General features: G+C 48.0%; 2 protein-coding genes across 3 annotated transcripts in view; one reads left to right on the forward strand and one right to left on the reverse strand.

Moving 5' to 3' along the window:
• The window catches only part of ATAT1 (alpha tubulin acetyltransferase 1), a 34,183-nt gene extending 19,632 nt beyond the window's left edge, over positions 1-14,551 (forward strand). Inside the window, exon 13 of the transcript XR_004902687.1 lies at positions 14,538-14,551. The gene's annotated coding sequence lies outside the window, so the exon portion shown is untranslated. The remainder of the gene's footprint in view (positions 1-14,537) is intronic.
• On the reverse strand, positions 4-15,779 carry DHX16 (DEAH-box helicase 16). 2 transcript variants are annotated; one of them, XM_028508608.2, is made up of 20 exons: positions 15,371-15,776; positions 13,891-14,135; positions 13,631-13,793; positions 12,793-12,849; positions 9,684-9,938; positions 9,301-9,504; positions 9,031-9,222; positions 8,270-8,380; positions 7,982-8,097; positions 6,288-6,498; positions 6,006-6,104; positions 5,742-5,894; positions 3,779-3,919; positions 3,420-3,582; positions 3,204-3,322; positions 3,027-3,094; positions 2,215-2,377; positions 1,962-2,123; positions 1,332-1,505; positions 4-267 (listed from the first exon to the last, which is right to left on the reverse strand). In XM_028508608.2, the coding sequence occupies exons 1-20, from the start codon at positions 15,575-15,577 to the stop codon at positions 139-141; spliced, it is 3,132 nt and encodes a 1,043-aa protein (XP_028364409.1). In that variant the 5' UTR covers positions 15,578-15,776; the 3' UTR covers positions 4-138. The 2 variants fall into 2 exon arrangements, with proteins under 2 accessions (XP_028364409.1, XP_035879642.1); XM_036023749.1 differs by lacking the exons at positions 4-267; positions 1,332-1,505 and having other exon boundaries at positions 1,981-2,123; positions 2,253-2,377; positions 15,371-15,779.
• Between the last annotated feature and the right edge of the window lie 3,987 nt (positions 15,780-19,766).

A 19,766-nucleotide genomic window follows, 5' to 3' on the forward strand; every position in this document is an offset into this window, starting at 1 on the left:
CACTGAATTTTCATGTCACTTTATCTGGACTCCAAAAGTTCCTATAAACTTTATTCTAAAACTTTTTATTAATAGATATTAAATAATGTACAGAAGGAAAAGGAGCTGGTGTTGGATTCTGATTATGTCCCCTTTTCTTTACCCTAGTTCTTCACGTGTCTTGCCTGTTTTTTTGGGCATTTTCTTAGCGTGGGGATCTTCTAGTTCCTTAGCCTTATAATAGTGGGGTGCCACCTCCAGAAGCCAACTGCTCTCAATCTCCAATACCTAGAAGGGAAGAAAAAAGAGTTCCTGTCTTTCCAACCTAGATTCTAATTTGTATATGTTCAAAAGAAATTCTTCCCCTCTTACTGTAGGACTAGGGGAAAGGTGCAGGGCTCTAATACTGTATGAGGGGGACCCAACCACCCCCTGCACACACACAAATTATCTTCTGCAGGGTGGGCACCTTGTAGTACAGGCTTCCCCCACTAGGTGAATGTTCTGGGCACCCAACCACTGCCATTGTGCCAGCTGGCATTGTTAGAGGCTGTGTTTGGCTTCACTGAATTTTTTTTTCGAAGATTGTCAACGCATTTGCCCATTTCATGCCCAGTGACTTAACGAGGACAACTGCCCACACCACACTCAGTGTTCTGCAGGTGATGACCCCTGTCCCCCTCCCTTCCTGATACACCCAATTCACCCGGAGCAACTTTTATTTTGTTTGCTTCCCCAGATGGAAAAAGTCAACTTTTTTTTGTTTCCCTGGATGAAAAGTCCTCATTCTGCTGATGTGGAAGAGGTGAAACAAAAAATCGCAGAAGCACTAAAAGGCATCAAAATCGATGAGTTCAAAAACTTCTGAGCAATGGAAAAACACATCTCGATAGATATATTGCATTAAATGGAGAGTACTTTGAAGGTGACTAAAGTTTAAACACGTAAGAATAAATACACAATTTTTTATAACTGAACTCCAGGTCTTTTTGTGTACCCACTTATACACCCCAATGGCTGTCACATTTCTACGTATTATTCAGGATTCCAAGTAGGCTATGCCTAAAAAAAAAAAAAAAAACAAAGACTATAAAGTACACTCAGGTTATCACCCCAACACCTGAACACTGACAACAGCCATTCAAATATTCACTGAATAAATAAACAATGATCAGATATTAGAAGATGCTGAGTCAGCTGTTAGGGTGTGTTTCTGTTTTATCCTAACTTAAACCAGTATGTTTTCCAGGTTCTCTGTCAGTCCCAGCAACTCGAACCTGGGATTTTAGCTTGCCAGGATACCACCTGTCCCTACAATTTCCACCTGCCTGGGCAGGGGATGGTCCCCTCACCTGTCTCATGAACTCCTTGGTGGTCAAGACAAGTTCATGGTAGAGCAGCCAGCGAGGCTGTTCCTCAAAGAGTGAGGAGTTGGGGTGAATGAACACTGTCTGTTGTTGCTTCACTGTGCGGTAGCCACTGCGAGTCAACCGTGCTGTGTGGTAAAAGTAACCAGCAGTGATGGCCTAAGGAGCAGGTAGGAAAGAATGTCAATGGAAAAGCCACACACTCAGGAACCCTCAGCACTATCTGTTTTTAGTTCAGGCTTCTGGAGAACTAGAAAGGTAAGGCATGCATGAAGAACCCACTGAGAAAAAACCTGCAGTAGTCTGGGCATAAAGCATAGGAGAAGACTCCTTCCACAAGGAGAAGAGGGCACAATCTCAGGCTAGAGGGGCTACCAAGGTCGCAGAGGGAAGCTTGCTCCTTGGGAGACCCTGGGTAGATTAAAAATGCTAACTTTGTGTTGACCGGATAACTGACCTGAGTTGGAGCATTGTCCCATATATCAAAAGGTTGCGGGTTCAATGCTGGTTAGGGTACATAAGGGAAGCAATCGATCAATGTTTCTCTCTCCCCCCACTTCCCCTCTCTAAAAATCGGTAAATACATCCTCGAGTGAGGATTAAAAAAATGCTAACCTTTCGTACACGGATGTAGTCCCCCTGGCAGGAACTGAGACCAACTTCCACACGCTCCAAGAGTCCCTCCAGCTGTTCCCGTACATCCCGTGCTCGGCGCATAGATCTGAACTGGACAAAGTTCTCATAGCACCATTGGGAAGAGTAACCACTCTCAGCCCACTGTGAAGAGGTTTCAAAAGCAGGGTTAAGTATATAGTAGAACAAGAGTCCCCCATGTCTCCCTCATTCCCATTTACCCAAGCCCAGTGACCTGTGTATAAACGTTTAGCAAAACCAAGTGGTCCCCACCAGGGAGGAAGAAGTTGACACGGGCATTGTCAGCATGGACGACCTTGTCCTTGGGTCGGTAGAAGATGGAGTTGTTGACAGACAGCATGGCAGCCACTGTCAGGATCTCCTCTGAACAGCTGTACCTGGGTCAGAAAGGGAAAAAGCATGTGAATTCAAAGCAAGCCATAAGAATAGACACAGTGGGGGAAAGTGACTGACGTGTGATGGACGTGTCCTCATGTGTGGACTGCTGATTAGGATAATGGCTACAAATCAGAGACCAGATTTGGTGGCAGCAGCAATAGCATAGGGGTCAAGGAGGCAGGGCTGCAGATGACCGAGTTACAAAGGAAAGGACTGGGACCTCTGAGCAGTCCACAGTAGGCAGGTGTGCATTAAGTGCACTGGGGAAAGCCCAGTTCCTTTAAATTCATGTGGTAACTTCTGACTTCAACTACGGCATTTAAAGGTGGTCCCTCCACAGCCATATCTAAATGTTCCAGTCTGCAGCCTTAGGAATGAGTAAGTAAGTCCCCGTACCAGCCCTCACTCAGGACTCTTCACAGATGGAAACTCTTTCACTTCCATTCATACCCCCGAATTTTCTATGTGTTTCCCATTTAATATCATGATCAAGGATAACACAGTGTCTTACTGGCCCTAATAACTTGTCATTTGTTAAAGAATAATATGGTATAGAGAAAAAAAGCAAGAAAACAAAGACGGCCCCAAACACAGGAGGAGCAATGGCCAGTTTGTGGGCTGAGCGCCCAGTTGGAGTGGGGAACTTACTTCTCGGAGGCCAGGATCATTTTAGACAGCATGGGGTCCACTGGCAGCTCTGCCATCTTTCGACCAGACTAAAAAGAGATAGGGTTGAAGCCAGTCCTATCTCAGGTGTCCTCCCACCACTCAAGGGGTCACCCTGACCCCTTTATCTTACCCCAGCCCACTGCCCTCCCACCTCACCGTGGTGAGCTCCCCAAGGTGGTTGAGGGCTCCCAGAGCATACAGCTGCTCCAAAGCCAGCAGCAGTGTCTCATACGGTGGGGGGTCCAGGAAATCAAAGTGCATGAGGTCATGGATCCCTGCAGAGAGATACAAGGGATTAAAACAGAGTCCCTTTACAAAGACCAGTGACTCCAGCCCCATCTCCCTCTCTCAGAACTGGGGGACCCTACTCACCTAAGCTCTTAAGCAGCAACACAACATTGCCTAAGCTGGTCCTTTGGATCTCTGGCACCGTGGTCTCCTCCAGCTCGTGCTGATAGGCCCAGGCGGTATACAGGCGGAAGCACTTCCCAGCAGCCACCCGGCCTGCCCGACCAGCTCGCTGATTGGCCGAAGCCTGGAAAGAAAGAGAGGCAGGCTGGCTGACAACTGGGTGAGGAAAAGAGAAAAGGCAGTATTTATACAAGAAATCTAGGAGGGTGTGATTCCATCCTCTAACAACCCCCCCCCACAGGCTTCTGAGTGGGACCTTCCTGTGGGCTCATTCTACCTCCCACTCCCCCATGGAGACCCCTACTGGAGCCCAGGCTGACCTTGCTGCAGGGTGTGACTGTGAGTGATTCCATGCCTGTGCGGGGGTTGTAGCTCTTCTGCTTACAGAATCCTGGATCCAGCACGTAAATGATGCCCTCAATGGTGAGTGAAGTCTCGGCAATGTTCGTTGCCACAACCACCTGAGAAGATATGGGGTCACTCAGAGAACCCAACCTCCTAGTTATGTAGAAAAAGTAATCCTGGAAGCTGTGGAGTAGACAAGCAGGAGCAATTAAAAGGCAGGAGCTACAGGGGTTAGTGTCCAACGTCAGAGGGGGATAAGCCAGGAGAAGGGTGAGAGAAACAAGGCTCAGAAGGAACACAATGGGAAAGGAAATAGAGAAGAGGGTCAATGGGATTTTCAGAGATGGGATACAAGGCTATCTGGGTTCCTGCCCCCACCTTCTCTACCAGCACTTTATAGTCACCTTCACATAGTACTGCCTGCAAAAGTCTCCCAACAAGCCTTCCTGCTTCTACTCCTGCCTGGGTTACGTGGCATCCAAAATGGTCCTTTTAAAATGTACACCCATGCCCTGGCTGGTATGGCTCAGTGGATTGGGCATCGTCCCACAAACCAAAAGGTTGCTCATTGATTCCTTGTCACGACACGTGCCTGGGTTGTGAGCCAGTTCCCCAGTTGGGGGTGTGCAGGAGGCAACTGACTGATGTTTCTCTTGCACATCGATGTTTCTCTCCCTTTCTTTCTCCTTCCCTTCCCCTCTTTTAAAAAATGAAATAAAATGTACACCTGTCACATTACTCCACTATCTTCCAGTGGCTCCCCATCCTACATGACATTTTATCTAAACCTGTTCAGGTGCTGAGTCCTCTAGCCCTCGGCTGCCTTTCTGCATTCCCCAGAACCATGTTCCCTGGCCAGGCAAAGCACACTCCTCACTCCACGTTCAGGTCCTTTGCAAGAGCCCGTCCCTCTGCTGGGTGCACTCCTCTCCAGGATACCAGCCTGGCTCCCTCCTTCACCAAGTTAAGGTTTCTGCTTCACTTTCACTTTATTGGAGAGGGAGAGGGCTTCCCTGCACTCCCAGGAAAATTCCTCCCTGCCATGTTTCAGTCCCACTAAGAGTTAGCCTCCATCTTCCTAGGCTGCACTGTATCTCTTGATAGCACTTCTCACAAATGGACATTATGTACTGAAATGCCCACTGTCTCCTACTTTACACTAGACAGGAAGCTCTGCAAGGCCAGGAACTTTGTTTTGTTCATCACTGTATCCCCATCCCCCAAAACAGTGCCTGGGAGGAACCCAGACACTATTGGTTGATGAAAGTTACACCTTTGTTCAAAAATCCTTTGACTGCCATTCAATTGTCTAAAGTCCAAATTCTTCTACCTGCCACCCAGGGCCCTCCTTAATCTAGTCTGAAGTTGGTTTTAGCTTGTCTCCCACTGCTTTACCACATGAACCTTCCACTGAACCTCGTGCTCTGACCTCAAACACATCTTATGGTTTCCTCTGACATCCTTGCCATTTTTCTTTTTTTTTTAAGACTTTATTTATTTATTTTTTAAAGAGAGGAAAGGAAGGGAGAAAGAGAGGGAGAGAAATATCAATGTGTAATTGCCTTTCAAGCACTCCCTACTGGGGACCTGGGCTGCAACCCAGGCATGGGCCCCGATTGGGAATCGAACCGGTGACCCTTTGGTTTGCAGGCTGGCACTCAATCCACTGAGCCACGCCAGCCAGGGCCTTGCCATTTTTCTTAAAGGTGCAAATCAAACTCCACCTCCCAGTTCACCAAAGGCACCCCTTTTCCTCATGCATTCGGCTACCTCTCAGTCCATGCTGTATCCATCCTCTCTCTCCAGAGGCGAGTGACTGACTGCTCCTGAGCCTGTGGCTGCACTAATGCCCAGGATACACACTGCACAAGGCAGATACACTCTTTCTCACTGCTATTTGTGGAACTATAGGAGTGAAGAAAGGTTTCTGCAATTTACCTTCCGTGCCCCCTGTGGCGTGGGCTGGAAAATTCGAGCCTGCATGTCAGAAGGCAGGTTGGCATAAATGGGCAGCACCAGCAGCTCCCTAATTTTGGAGCCCAGGCGGCGGCAGCGATCCTGAAGCATCTCACAGGCAGCCTCAATCTCCTCCTGGATTTGGGGTGGAAAGAGCAGCAGGAACCCAGAATCACAGAGCTCAACCTGCCAGCCTCATCTTCCCCTGGGACACAAACATCATTGCCCCTCCCCCACCTCACTCACCTGTCCTGTCAGGAACACTAGGACATCCCCAGGGGGCTGGGTCACATGAATCTGTAGCACAGACACTACACAGGCTTCCAGGTAGTCAGCCTCTGGAGCCTGGGGTGGAGGAGAGGGCTCAGGAAAGCCACTTGCTCAGGCAAGCCTCTTCCTTTCCTCCCAGCTCCACACACACTTTATGCCAGGTCCCCTTTGGACTCTCCACTCCACCCTGCCCTCCTTGGGACAACCTCCCCCAGCTTCACACCTCACACTTAAGCCAATCCTCCCTGAGCAGGACACCTTGGTATAGAAGATGTCAACTGGAAACCTCCGTCCAGGGATTCTGAAGACTGGAGCATCATCAAAGAAGGTGGAAAAACGGGCAGTGTCCAGTGTGGCTGAAGCCACCAGAACTTTCAGCTCTGGTCGGAAACGAGCAACATCTTTGATCAATCCAAAGAGGATGTCTGTGTGCAAGGTCCGTTCATGAGCCTCATCCACCATCACCACGCTGGGGAAGGAACAGGGAGCAGTGAGTAAGGAGAGCTGAACAATTTAGTTCCCCGAAGGAAGGTACAGGTGGAGGCAAAGAGTCCAAGGGTGAATATGGGAGCAAGGGGCTCTAAAAGAAGCCAATGACCCCAGTTGAGTAAGACCAACAGAAAGGTGGAGAAGATCAGGTCTGCAGACTCTCAGCTTGGGCAAACAACAGCTGCCAATATCGGGAGGATGGAAATTGAAGCCAAGACAAATCAGACACCCCTCAGGATCAGAGCCAAGAGTCTGCTAGGGTCAGTAGAAGTAAGAGTATCTGTTTTAACGGGGAAAAAGTGAGGAAAAGGCCCCTTTCAGTAAGGCTGGCCCCCAGTCTGGTGGGGGATGGACAGATGGACCTGTGCCATCAGAACAGCCCAGAAGCTCCCAGGCCCCTGCGGGGCTGCTGCTGCGCATTACTGTTGGGCCTGCTCTTTTACAGAGAGAGGACTCATAAGCCTTCCTAGCCCAACCTTAGAAACTTCTGCAGGCTGGTCTTCGAAATTAGTTGTATGTATGCACCTTCTTTCTCCTTGCTTTAGTCTTTGTATTTTTGGTAGCAGCCAAGCCTGTAGGACCTTGCAGCCAACCTCAACACTTTGTGCCTAACCCTGTCCCCGACAGTGAAGCTCCCAGATGTTTAAGTCTGGGGTTGGTGGGAAAGTCCTATACCCTAAATACTCTTGCATCGGCTAGCTTTCCATGGGTTCTCAGAGACTTTTGGAAGTGCTGTGAAAGGTCAAATCCTATTTGTCCTATGGCTGCACTCTGATCTTTTGGGACCAGAAATTCACAGCTCCTACTCAGTTGGCCTAACCCCTCAACACAATGCTCATATCCCCTCACGATGACTTCTCTCCTAAACACATGCTCATCATCCAACTTCCACTGGGTCAATGCAACACTGAGAATTCACCATTCACAGACCCGCAGTCTCCCACTCTACAGCTTCTTGGTATTGAGCTGAAATTCATCTCCCTGTAACACTGGTTCCTAGATGTGCCCTGTGGGGTCACATAAAACAAGTCTGACCCCCTTTCCATGTAAGAACCCATTACATTTCTAGAGGGAACCAGGTTGTCTCCCTTGAATTTCTCCCCTGTAAGCTGAACATTTTAAGTTTCTTCAGGTAGTCTTCACATGGCTGTTCAAGTCCCTGCTGCTCTACCCTACCATTCTAGAAACAACTGGCAAGGTAAGGAGGGACTTTCTCTCTTTATCTTCTGCCCTCCAGCCCCATCTCTATGGTGACCGGAGACCAGCTCTAGGACTGCCAGGATCACAAAGATGCAAGAACTGGTGGGTTCATCTAAAGACAATGGCCCAACTGACTGAAGGTTGGAGCAGAAAGGAGAGAAAGGTCAAAGCTAAGGACAGATGGGAAGGCACAAAGGGGGAGGAGACCCTGTGGGAGGAGAAAGTGGGTGGCTCTCTTGTGGGACACTAGACCCTGTCTATACCTGTAACTTGCAAGGTCAGGCTCAGAGAGGAACTCTCGGAGAAGCATCCCATCTGTCATATAGCGGAGGACTGTTCGCTCTGATGTGCAGTCCTCAAAGCGGATGCTGTAGCCAACCTGTTGAGGAGGCCATTAGTGATGGAAAGTAGGCTGGTGTTCCCTAAAGAGAATGCAGAGCTAGAGGACAAGGGGCCACTGCCTGGACTGTGGTGTGGGACCCTGAGGGCAGTGTGGGCAGAATTCTAGACCCATGGGGCTCCCCCCACCCATCAGTCACCCCAGACCTCACCTCATTCCCAAGCTTTACACCCATCTCCCGGGCCACTCGGGCAGCCACACTCATGGCAGCCACTCTTCTGGGCTGAGTGCAGGCAATCTTCATACCATTCTTGGTATAACCCTGAATGACAGGAGAAAGGTCTCCCTTGCTAAATATGGCCCTGGGGCCCAGGACAATTCAGATAAAAAAGTTGTAAATGCAGGGCAGGTGGAAAGGAGGGAACAGACTGATGCTGAAATCCAGACATGGAGGGAAAATGGATAGAATGGCAGACCCAGGACCCTCAAAAGGGTCCTTACCCATCCCTGGCAGTCCCAGCCCTTTGGGGAATCAAGTTCTGGGGTCAGACCAATTTGAGCTGGGAAAGGACAGAACGGGTGCGGCAGACTCAGAAGCGATGGGAAGCAAAGGAAGGCACAAAGGAAGGAAAACAAATCCTTTCACTCCTTATGTTTGGACCCTGCAGAGGAGCAGAGGCCAAGCTGGATAGGAGTAAGGGGTCCATGTTCACACCCCCCCCACCATCTTGTGTCTACACTCTCTTCCAGTATGAACACAGAGAATGCCTACCAGTCAGAGGCACTGTGACAGGAAGTGAAAATAGAAACGTGAAAAGGATAGTCCATGTTCTCAAGAACCTCACCATTTACCGTTAGTGGAAAATGACTAAAATGGAGGTGAGTAACTCCTAAAACTATCAGGGAAAAGGAGCTCTGACAGGACTGTACTTGTCAATGGGTAAGACCCCAGCAGCCTGGAGGGTGACATACCTCCTCAAAGAGATACTGTGGGATTTGGGTGGTCTTTCCCGAGCCCGTTTCGCCCTCGATGATGAGGACCTGATGATTAGCAATAGCAGCCAGGAGATCCTCGCGGAACGGGAACACAGGAAGGCTTCGGCGGATGGCCTGGATGGACTCCTTCTGTTGGGCCTGGGTAGAAGCAGGTGGAGCTGATGGCTCCTGAGAAGGAGAAAGAGGGGCATGAGCTTCAAGACCAGTTTCTCATCTTCTTCACAAAGTCCCAGAGCTCTGCCTCACCTCATCACCCTGGAGCTGAGTGGCCTGGACAAACTCGATGGTCTCCTCTTCCTCTAGCACCAACTGATACTTGGGCTCCTGGGAAGCAGCATCTCGGGCCCCAAACTTCAGGGAGGCAGCCCCCAGTCGGGCCTCCTCCCAGCGCCGCTGCTCCTCCCCAGGGGCGCCTGATTCCTCCTCCACCAGATCCACAGCTCGTGCTGGCTGTGCAGAGAAGGACACATGAAGACACAAGCTGCCCTCTCTACCCACTCCCCTCCTTCCCCATTAGGACCCTGCCCTACTGGGAAAGGGAAGACAAGGAAGGGGCCAGCCCAACACCCCAACACCTGCCCTCCCTCAGCTCAGGGACCAGGACTAAGGCGGATGCCTCTTTGCCTCACCTGTCCTCGGGTCTCCTCTGGCATGTGGTAGCGATTGGTGGCCTCCAGCTTCTCCTGCTCTCCCGCTGCTCGGTACTCCCGGGCCAGATCCCGCACTCGCCGCTTGTATTTGAGCTCCCGCTGCTCATGTTGGCTCAGCTCCACATCCCCGAAAAGGAACTCCTCATCCGCCAGTTCAGCCTCCAGGTCCTCAAGCTTCTCTCGCTCCCGCTTAGCTAGGTACTCTCGGCGAGATTTCTTCCGCAGCTCCGGGACCTGGTCAGCATGGATAGTCAAATCGTCATCCTGCTAGAAGAGCAACCCCTTCCCCTACCTACTTGAACTGACAGACTCTGACAGACTGGAACGAGAACCTGAATACCAGTCCTACATCTTTCCTCTGCAATGTGCAACCTGACTAATGGCATGGCCCAAGCAGGGCCTATGAAGGCCTGATGCAGACCCCACACACCGCCTTCCAGCAGCAGTATCCAGCCAGAAGGTCCTCTGAAGCAGCTTTACCACCTTTGTCAATGTACATGTACTAGGGAAACTATTTGAATATTTCATACATTACTCTTCTATTTTATTTGAGTTATTGAAAAGAGGGAAAACAAAAGGGCTCATACCAGTATTTAGAAGCATAGGTCTCAAACTGAAAACAAGTGAGACAAATGGAAACCAACAGAGGCACCAGCAGTAAGTCATCTTCACCCCAGATAGATGTTCCCTGATTGTAATGTGAATGACTATAATTTGGGGAAGGGGAAGAACAGCATCAGAGAATGGCTCTGTGAAGCAAGATGCAATCGGAATGCTGAGCTGTCTGGGACAACCTCCCTTCATGCCATGTGTCATTTGGCTTCTACCCATTTCCTTTGATACACACTTTTCAGGACACACTGTAGATGGCAGAAGACCGTCATACCCTTAAGGCCTTTCTCAGTCCTCATCCTGGATGGAGACAAGCTTTTCTACTGCGGTGGCAAAAACCTGCCATAGCTGCCCCTGAGGGTTCTGGTTCTGTTTAATTGCTGGGCTTTTCTTGTTTGTTCTATGGAGACTTAAAACGGAGTTTATGCTCATGACCTAATTTGAGTACCACTATCAAATACTCCTTCAGCCTGATGGGTGCGACAGACAGATGTCTTTTTAAAATATGGGCATACGCTCTGACCGGTGTGATTCAGTTGGCTGGGCGTCATCCCACAAAATGAAAGATCCTCAATTCAATTCCCAGTCAGGGCACATGCTGGGGTTGTGGGTTCAGTCCCCGGTCAGGGCATATATAGGTGCCTACAGGACAGGAGTATAGATGTCTCTCCCTCTCTTTCTCCCTTCCTTCCCCTCTCTCTAAAAATAAGTAAGTAAAATTTTAAAAAATAACACAAAATATGGGCAGAAAACCATGGCAATTGTGTACCAAAAAGAACTATGATATGCAACTGTGAAATACTGAAAAATAAAAATTCATGAGTAGAGTGTGACACCTGCACACACTAAGAATGGGAAAAAAATTTCTGTCCCTCAACCAGTGAGGTGACTATTACGCCTAACTTCTTACTCTGAAAATTAGTAATTAAGAGGAAACAGACAAATTACCCTGCCTGTTAAGAAGGAACTGTAGCTCATTTTTAGTTCTTGAGGAAAAGCTGTTTACATAAAAAAAGGATCCAAAAATCTCTATTTTACAATTCCCAGTGAAATAACTGATTCAGAAAAGGGTCAGCAGTGGTTGCTAGACCCACTGGATGAAAGAATGCAGGAGAAAAGACATGTACGATGAGATGCATGACTGGGTAGCATGGCCCCTGGACAGGACTCAAGGGGAATGCACAGCACCACTCAAGAGGTGTCGCTGCCACAACTGTTTAATCTGAGTCTGGACAAACTTTAAACCCAATTTCCACTTTAAAGAAAGCACAGGGCATAGAAGAATTTACCACCACAAGATAAGGATGAGATAAACCCAGAACACAGGACGTGGTACAAGATGAGACAGAAAGAGAGAAAATGAAACAAACTTAAGAGACCTAACAACCAAATGCAACCCATGACTTCTACTGGGTTCTGCTTTGGAAAGAACAATTAAAGACATTTTGGGGTATGTGGGGGAATGTGATTACAGATGGGTTCTTGGTTTATATGTGAGAATTTCTATTCATCTTCTTGGGTGTGACAATGGCACTATGTTTTAGGGGAGAATGCTTTTATCTTTAAAAGGTACATGATGATGAGATAAAATGCTATGATGTCTAAAACTTTTCAAAATAGTTCAAAAAGCAGGGGGGAAGCCCACATGTACATAGACATTGCAACTATCATACAATTTTTTAATCCAAATAGTCTGTATGAGCGTTCATTATACTATTCAACTTTCCTATTTTTTTCCTAAAAAAAATTAATTCAGGCAAATAAAAACACTGCACCAGTACTAAGCGATGTGTCAGAAGTCCCTCCCTGACCATAGTCATTTTGTGGTGTAAGGAATGACATGGGTTGGTCAGTCAGGAGACCTGATGGCCACTAGGCCATTCTTAGGACACCAAGAGTCTCAAAATTCTTTTGGTAAATCCAAGTGTGAGCTTACTTGGAAAGACTAGGCCTTTGAAAAACTGCCTGCCCTACCCAGCCACACATGAGAACAAGTCCAATTCATCCATTACAAGGGCTCTGTTCCTGTGCAGTGGGAAGAACCACCCAGGAAACCAAAGGGAGGTCACAAGGCCACATGCGGTGTCGGAGGGTGACGTGGCAGGAAGGTATTTGGACATGATGCACACAGGCTGAATGGTCAGTGTATCTCTGGGCAGTGGGACAGCTATCCTACCCCACCTTCCAGCTGCCTTACATCTTGTTAAGTTTCATATTTCTCTCACTAACACACAGGATGATTTGAGCCAAAAGAGTCAAGGAAAATTTTTGAGTAGCTTCTTTCCCTCTACAACTTAAAAGTCCATCCTTAGCAGGCAGACTCCTGCCAACCAAGCCCTCTCCTCCAGAGACCACAACACTCCATCAGCAATCTCACTGCACTTCCTTTGTATCTCTTCTCCCTACCCCTAACCATGCCATCAGAAAGTCTTTCCTTCTGCCTTCTGATCTTGGCTTCCTGGGCACAGACACTCACCATGGCTTTCCGGTCTTCCTCAGCCATCTTGAGGCGCTTCTGAGCCTCTTCATAAGCCTAGGAGAAGAAACCAAGAATGGAGGGGTATGAGGCCAAAATTCCCCACAGCCACAGCCATTCCTCCTCCAAAATCACAATGATCATTCAGATGTTCCCTAGCACAAAGAAACGTACCCTCGCGCCCTGGCCAGGTGGCTCAGGTGGTTGGAGCATCATCCTGTATACCAAAATGTTGCGGGTTTGATTCCCAGTCAGGGCACATACCTAGGTTGCAGGTTTGATCCCTGGTCAGGGAATGTGTGGGAGGCAACTGATACATGTTTTTCTCTCACATTAATGTTTCTCTCTCTCTAAAATCAATAAACATATTCTAAAGTGAAGATTAGAAAAATAGAGAAAAAGAAATGCTGCTTCTTTTTTTTTTTAATTTTAAAAAGATTTTATTTATTTATTTTCAGAGAGGAAAGGGAGGGAGAAAGAGAGAGAGAGAGAAACATCAATGTGTGGTTGCTGGGGTTCATGGCCTGCAATCCAGGCATGTACCCTGACTGGGAATCAAACCTGCGACACTTTGGTTCACAGCCTGTGCTCAATCCACTGAGCTACGCCAGCCAGGGCAGAAATGCCCCTTCTTAGATAGGAATCTCTACCATTATAGGTTCAGCAGAGGACGGTTCTTAGCTAGAGGACCCACAGGGATCCTCCCACCACAAAAGTGAACACTCCATTAGAGGCATTCCCTTGTCTTCCAGAATATTACCATCTCTGCAATCACACCACCTCCGGATTTGACCCAGATATCTTCCTGGGAATTATAGAACATGCTGTTCCTATGCACCTTCTTGTCTGACCGCTCCAGGACATTGCGAGTCCGATCCTTATCCCGCTGCCGAACCCGCTCTGCGAAGGCATCACGTTCCTCCAGGTCCTGAAGGCGCTCTCGTTCTGTCCGCTCCCATTCATCCTCGGACTCCGGCTTCTCCGTCTGCTGTTTGCTCCCCCTGCAGTCCAGCCCAGAGGATTAAATGAGGGCAACCTGAAGGTTTATCATCCTATCAGCTACCTGCCCCATCCTCTCTCACCCTACTTCTGACTTACCCTGTCTTCTTCCCTTTCTCAGAAACCTCTTCCTCATCTTCCTCTTCCTCCTCCTGGCATTTTTTCCTGAGGTGTTTCCGTTTTTTACGCTTCTTCTGGAGACTGTTCCCAGCCCTACCCACAGTCTCCTCACTGCTCTCCTCACTGTCTTCCAGCAACTTATAAGACTGGTTCTTCTCTAGGAGGGCTCGGGCCTCTCGCTCAGCTGCCCGAGCTGGCTTTTCTACCACCGTCTTCCGTGGTACCTGTCAACAGAGGAGATGTGAACAACTGAACTCTACCCACTTTGCCCTTGTGGTCCTTGGACCACAAGCATCACCTGGAAAACTTGTTAGATCTGTTAGAAATATAGAAACTAAGACACCCCACGCATCCCTGTTCCTAATTTAAGGAATGACTTGATATTCAACTTGCCTCCCTTCACACTATGTTCATCAGCCTGAATAGGAACTCTCAGCTTCTAAACTTCCTATCACTAATTTAACAAACATTCATTGAAGCCTGTCCTAGGATTTATTAGGTACTAGAGTACAGGAATAAACAAAAGAGACAAAAATCCCTACTGTGATGGAGTTTACATTCTCAAACCCAATTTTCAATTGCTCAGCCTGTTATTCTCAATGACTGAGTCAGTGCCACACAAGAAGTGACATGCTACAAGAACTGTTTTGCAGAGGACTGTCACAGGCCTGGCATTGTACCAGACTTCAGGGATTCACCGGTGAAGGGATTAATGTAAAGTTCCTACCTCGTATCACTTACATTCTAAACTCATCTCTCGATAAACACATGATGGAACAGCCACTTAGACTATTTACCATTCTCTGAACATGCTGAACACTTGCACTCTTACTATACCTTCTGAGTACCTATTCTGTAAGGTGCGCTATTAGGTGGTAGGAATACAAAGACAAGATATACATAGTCCTGTCCTTCAGGATCTCACCTTTTACACCTTTACTCCTACCCCCTTCTCTATGTGACAATTACAGAGTATCTTTGAACTTGCTTTTCCTGATCACCACGCCCACCTTCCATGCTCCCACAGCACTTCCCACGCCTCACTTCCATAGCCTCATTACTCAAAGTGTGGTCCTTGGACCACAAGCATCACCTGGAAAACTTGTTAGATCTGTTAGAAATATAGAAACTAAGACACCCCACGCATCCCAGGCCTACCGAGTCGGAATCTGCCCTTTAACAAGGGCTCTGGATGAATATATTGTACGTTAAAGTTCGAGAAAACACACTTGGCCCTCCTCGATCTTCATTGAGCTGGACGTCCAACACCTAGCACAGTGCTCAGGCAACAGAAAGACAACGGCTCAGTGCTTGTGAACTGAGCTTATTACTTAATTCCCGAAAGCACCGTTAGCACCGCCACACCTGGACGAATAACCTAGGGCCGCCTCCCCTGCTTCACCTCCTCTCCCGCCTCTCCCACGCCGGCCCGCCCCTGTTGCTTCCCTCCCCTCCAGACCTTGTTCCAGAGTCTCAGCGCGAAGTCGCGGGCGGGCCCGCTAACGTCCAGGGTATCTGTGTCTCGCAGGCGCTGCACGAACTCCTCCGCCGAGCCGCAACGCTGCGCGGTACCGATCAGGAACTGAGCCACGTGCCGCTCGCTTAGTCCCAGCACTGAGTGCAGCTCGTCTTGCACCCAGCGCTCCAACCCGGCCGGCGTCATCATGGCGACCCACACTCCCTGGGCCCAGCCCGAAAAGGTCTCTAGTAGCCTCACTGTCGGCCGGGAAGATCGGAGGCCTGGAGCCCCGGGCCGGAGCCTCAGCTCCCCAAAAGAACCGCCTCAGGTCCTTAAGAGTTGCGTTTCCAACAGCCCAAAGCCGTCTTCCTGGACCGCGAAGGCCGGAAGCGGCCGCACTTTTCCGGCCTGAGCACTACGGTGGCCGAGCGAGTTCAAACCTTGCTAAACAGTATGGGTTCGAAATGAAAAATTTTTTCGTTTCCTCCCTAGAGTATCTGTCGCCCCCTGTTGGTCAGCCTGTGGGCGCTTCATTCGCCCATTCATTCAACAATGCTGGACAACGCCCTAAGAGGGAAGGAATGCGTCAGATGGAAAACTTGGAAAGAAAAGATCTGTGATCCCTTCCTCTACAAACATACTTTCTTCTAAGAAACCATAGTTGTGTGGATGCGGGTAGACTTTTTACACTGGGACGAGTTACTCCAGCATTTTTACCTGAGCGTTCTGAGTCACTAGAGTGAGTCGGGTGCATCAGTCCTTTCAGCAGAAACTGCCTTAGGCACTTAACCTTTCTTAGGTCAGGTGAGCCAAGACAAAAAAAAAAAAAAAAAATGGCCCAAATGGAAGAGCAGATCAAAGTTCCAGAAAAAAAATACAATTAAGCGACAAAGAGATAGCCAACCTATCAGATGCACAGTTCAAAACACTGATGATCAGGATGCTCACAGAATTGGTTGAGTTTGGTCACAAATTAAATGAAAAAATGAAGGCCATGCTGAGTGAAATAAAGGAAAATGTACAGGGATCCCACAGTGATGGGAAGGAAACTGGGACTCAGATCAATGGTGTGGACCAGAAGGAAGAAAGAAACATCCAACCAGAAAAGAATGAAGAAATAGGAATTCAAAATGAGGAGGGCCTTAGGTCTCTCCTCGTGTAGGTCTTTAAACATTCCAACATCCAAATTATAAAGGTACCAGAAGGAGAAGAGGGAGAGCAACGAGTGGAAAAGTTGTTTGAACAAATAATGAAGGAGGACTTCCCCCATCTGACAAAGAAAATAGACTTCCAGGAAGTCCAGGAAGCTCAGAGAGTCCCAAAGAAGTTGGACCCAAGGAGGAACACGCCAAGGCACATCATAATTACATTAGCTAAGAGTAAAATGAAGGAGAGAATCCCAGAAGCAGCAAGAGATAAGGAGACAGTCACCTACAAAGGAGTTCCCATCAGACTGTCAGCTGATTTCTCAAAAGAGACCTTGAAGGCAAGAAGGGGCTGGAAAGAAGTATTCCAAGTCATGAAAGGCAAGGACCTACATCCAAGGTTGCTCTATCCAGCAAAGCTTTCATTTAAAATGGAAGGGCAGATAAAATGCTTCTCAGATAAGGTCAAGTTAAAGGAGTTCATCATCACCAAGCCATTATTTTATGAAATGTTAAAGGGACCTATCTAAGAAAAAGAAGATAAAAAATGTGAACAGTAAAATGACAGCAAACTCACAATTATTAACAACCACACCTAAAGCAAAACCAAAAGAAACTAAGCAAACAACCAGAACAGGAACAGAACCACAGAAATGGAGATCACATGGAGGGTTAGCAACAGGGGAGTGGGAGTGGGAGAGAGGGGAAAAGGGTACAGATATTAAGTAGCATAAATGGTAGGTAGAAAACAGACAGGGGGAGGTTAAGAATAGTATAGGAAATGTAGAAGCCAAAGAACTTATATGTACAACCCATGGACATGAACTAAAGTGGGGGGGGGGGTGTGCAGGGTGGAGGGGAGTAAAGGGGAGAAAATGGGACAACGGTAATAGCATAATCAATAAAATATATTATTTTAAAAAATGCTGAGTGCCTAATGTGTGCTAGATACAATTTTAGTCACTGGGGATAGAGCAAAGAACAAATCAGACAACAATGCCTGCCCTGGCTAGTGTGGCTCAGTGGACTGAACAAGGGGTATGGACCGAAAGTTGTCAGTTTGATTCCCAGTCAGGGCACTTGCCTGGGTTGTGGGCCAGGCCCCCAGGTCGGGGCATGAGAGAGGCAACCAATCACTGTTTCTCTTGCACATTATGTCTCTCTCTCTCTCCCCCCACCCCCACCCGCCTCTCTCTCTGAAAGTAAATAAATACAATCTTTAAAAAAAATTTTAAAACTCCCTTAGTGGACTTATATTTGAGGGGGCAGATAAAATGCATAATAAATAAGACTTGTAAGTTCTGTAAGGTCTATGGAGCCCCCCCCCCCCTGCACAAGGCAAGGTATATGCAAATCAGACCAAATCCAAGTATATGCAAATCAGACCAAATCTATTAAAGATTAGCTCATACCAATTAGAAGCATCTTTTGCTAGGACCCGTCCCTGCAGCGGGAGTGAATACAGGTTAGGCATAAACTAGGGCCTCCCGGCAGGAAGGAAGTTGGGATCTGGGGAAAAAATCAAAGGTGCTTTGCTTTTCTTGATGCTATCTCAGAAAGCAATTTTAAAAGATCTCCAAACCAAGGAATGTGCGAATTGTGTTCTGTATTTTTGCTAATAGCTAGAGAAATGTACTGGTGGCAGCTTGTTTAGAAATAAGTAGCTTTCCCCCCCAAGAAACACCAAATGGCAGATGATGCCAGTGCTGAGGAAGGGCCCAGAGTCTTCAGGGGCCCCAGAATGGATGGCCTCAGCAGGCTCTGGTGAAGGATTTGGCAGCAGCATCCCAGGCCGAGGTAGTGGCCAGGGTCGGGGTCAAGGCGGTGGAGCTCCCAGAGGCAAGAATGAGGACAAGGAGCACATCCCCTTCACCAAGCTTGGCTAGCCAGCTGGTCAAGGACATGAAAATGAAGTCCCGAGAGATCTATCTCTTTTCTCTGCCCATCAAGGAATCTGAGATCATTGACTTTTTGGGGGGTTCATCTCTCAAGAACAAAGTTTTGAAAATTATGCGGGCACAAAAGCAGACCTGTGCAGGCCAGAGGACCTGGTTCAAGGCATTTGTCGCCATTGTTGGGGACTACAATGGACATGTTGGTCTGGGTGTCAAGTGCTCAAATTGAAACTGGAAAAGACTGTGTTAGTGCTGTCTGTCGCATACCAGACCCAATAAGCAGAGACAGAGATTGAATCTTTATGGGCACTTTATTCGGATGTCTGACTTTCTGAGAAGACAGTGGGTTTGTATCCTAAGGATCTTAGATTTCCTTTCATGCTGGCCTTTTTTTAACCAGTGAACAGAATACTGCCAGGGGTTTTGAAATTCAGGGAAAATTAGATAAAAAAAACTGCAGAGTTCTCCCCCTGGGTAGTTAGCTATCCCTGGGGGCTTGGGCGGTCACATCTCTCCCTGGAACACAAAGGCTCTGATGTCTCCAGCTGCGCCCCAGGCGGTGATCTTTAGCTGTGCCCCAGGAGGTCGACTGTCTCTCTTGGGCGCGTGAGCCATACCTGCAGTTCCTGAAACAATAGCTTTAACATATGCATTACCTACTAGGCTTATTAACTATTTACCTTAAACTAAAATTTTCCAACTCTTGAGTCCCCTATCAAAAAGAAGTAGTCACTGATATCTGTGGGGCCATGATCCTGGCCAAGCTCTCTATTGTCCCTGTGCGGTGAGGCTACTGGGAGAACAAGGTCAGCAAGCCCCACACCATCCATTGTGAGGATACTGGGCACTGCAGCTCCGTGCTGGTGTGCCTGCATCCAGGGGCACCAGCATCGTCTCAGCCTCTGTGCCCAAAAAGCTGCTGATGATGGCTGGCATCAACTGTGGTGCCACCCTGGGCAACTTCACCAGGGCCACCTTCCATGCCATCTCTAAGACTGCAGCTCTCTCACCCCCGACCTCTGGAAAGAACCATATTCACCAAGTCTCCCTGTCAGGAACTCACTGACCGTTTTGTAAAGACCCGCCCCAGAGTGTCTGTGCAGAGAGCCCAGGCCTCAGCTGTGGCTACTACATAATTTTATACAAGGAAAATAAAGTGAATTATGCCTGTTTAAAAAAAAAAAAGCAGAACGCCCTGGCATGCCAAGGTTGTGGGTTCGATCTCTAATCAGTGCACATACAAGGGTCAACCAATGAATGCATAGATAAATGAAACAATGGACCAATGTTTCCCTTGCACTCTCAGATCAATACATAAAAATATTTTTTAAATCTATAAAGAAATAAAACTAAGCA

This window comes from Phyllostomus discolor, chromosome 4, assembly GCF_004126475.2.
Source record: "Phyllostomus discolor isolate MPI-MPIP mPhyDis1 chromosome 4, mPhyDis1.pri.v3, whole genome shotgun sequence".
In the NCBI taxonomy this organism is placed as follows: domain Eukaryota; kingdom Metazoa; phylum Chordata; class Mammalia; order Chiroptera; family Phyllostomidae; genus Phyllostomus; species Phyllostomus discolor.

What these genes read in the sequence shown, in the direction of transcription:
- DHX16 (XM_028508608.2), bottom strand. Translation starts at nt 15,577, where the DNA reads ATGATGACGCCGGCCGGGTTGGAGCGCTGGGTGCAAGACGAGCTGCAC. An exon ending in AGGAAGACCGGAAAGCCATG is followed by an intron (nt 9,939 to 12,792) that starts GTGAGTGTCTGT and finishes CATGCTGACCAG; the next exon opens with GTCCCGGAGCTGCGGAAGAA. An exon ending in CGCCACAGGGGGCACGGAAG is followed by an intron (nt 3,920 to 5,741) that starts GTAAATTGCAGA and finishes ATATCTTCTCAG; the next exon opens with GTGGTTGTGGCAACGAACAT.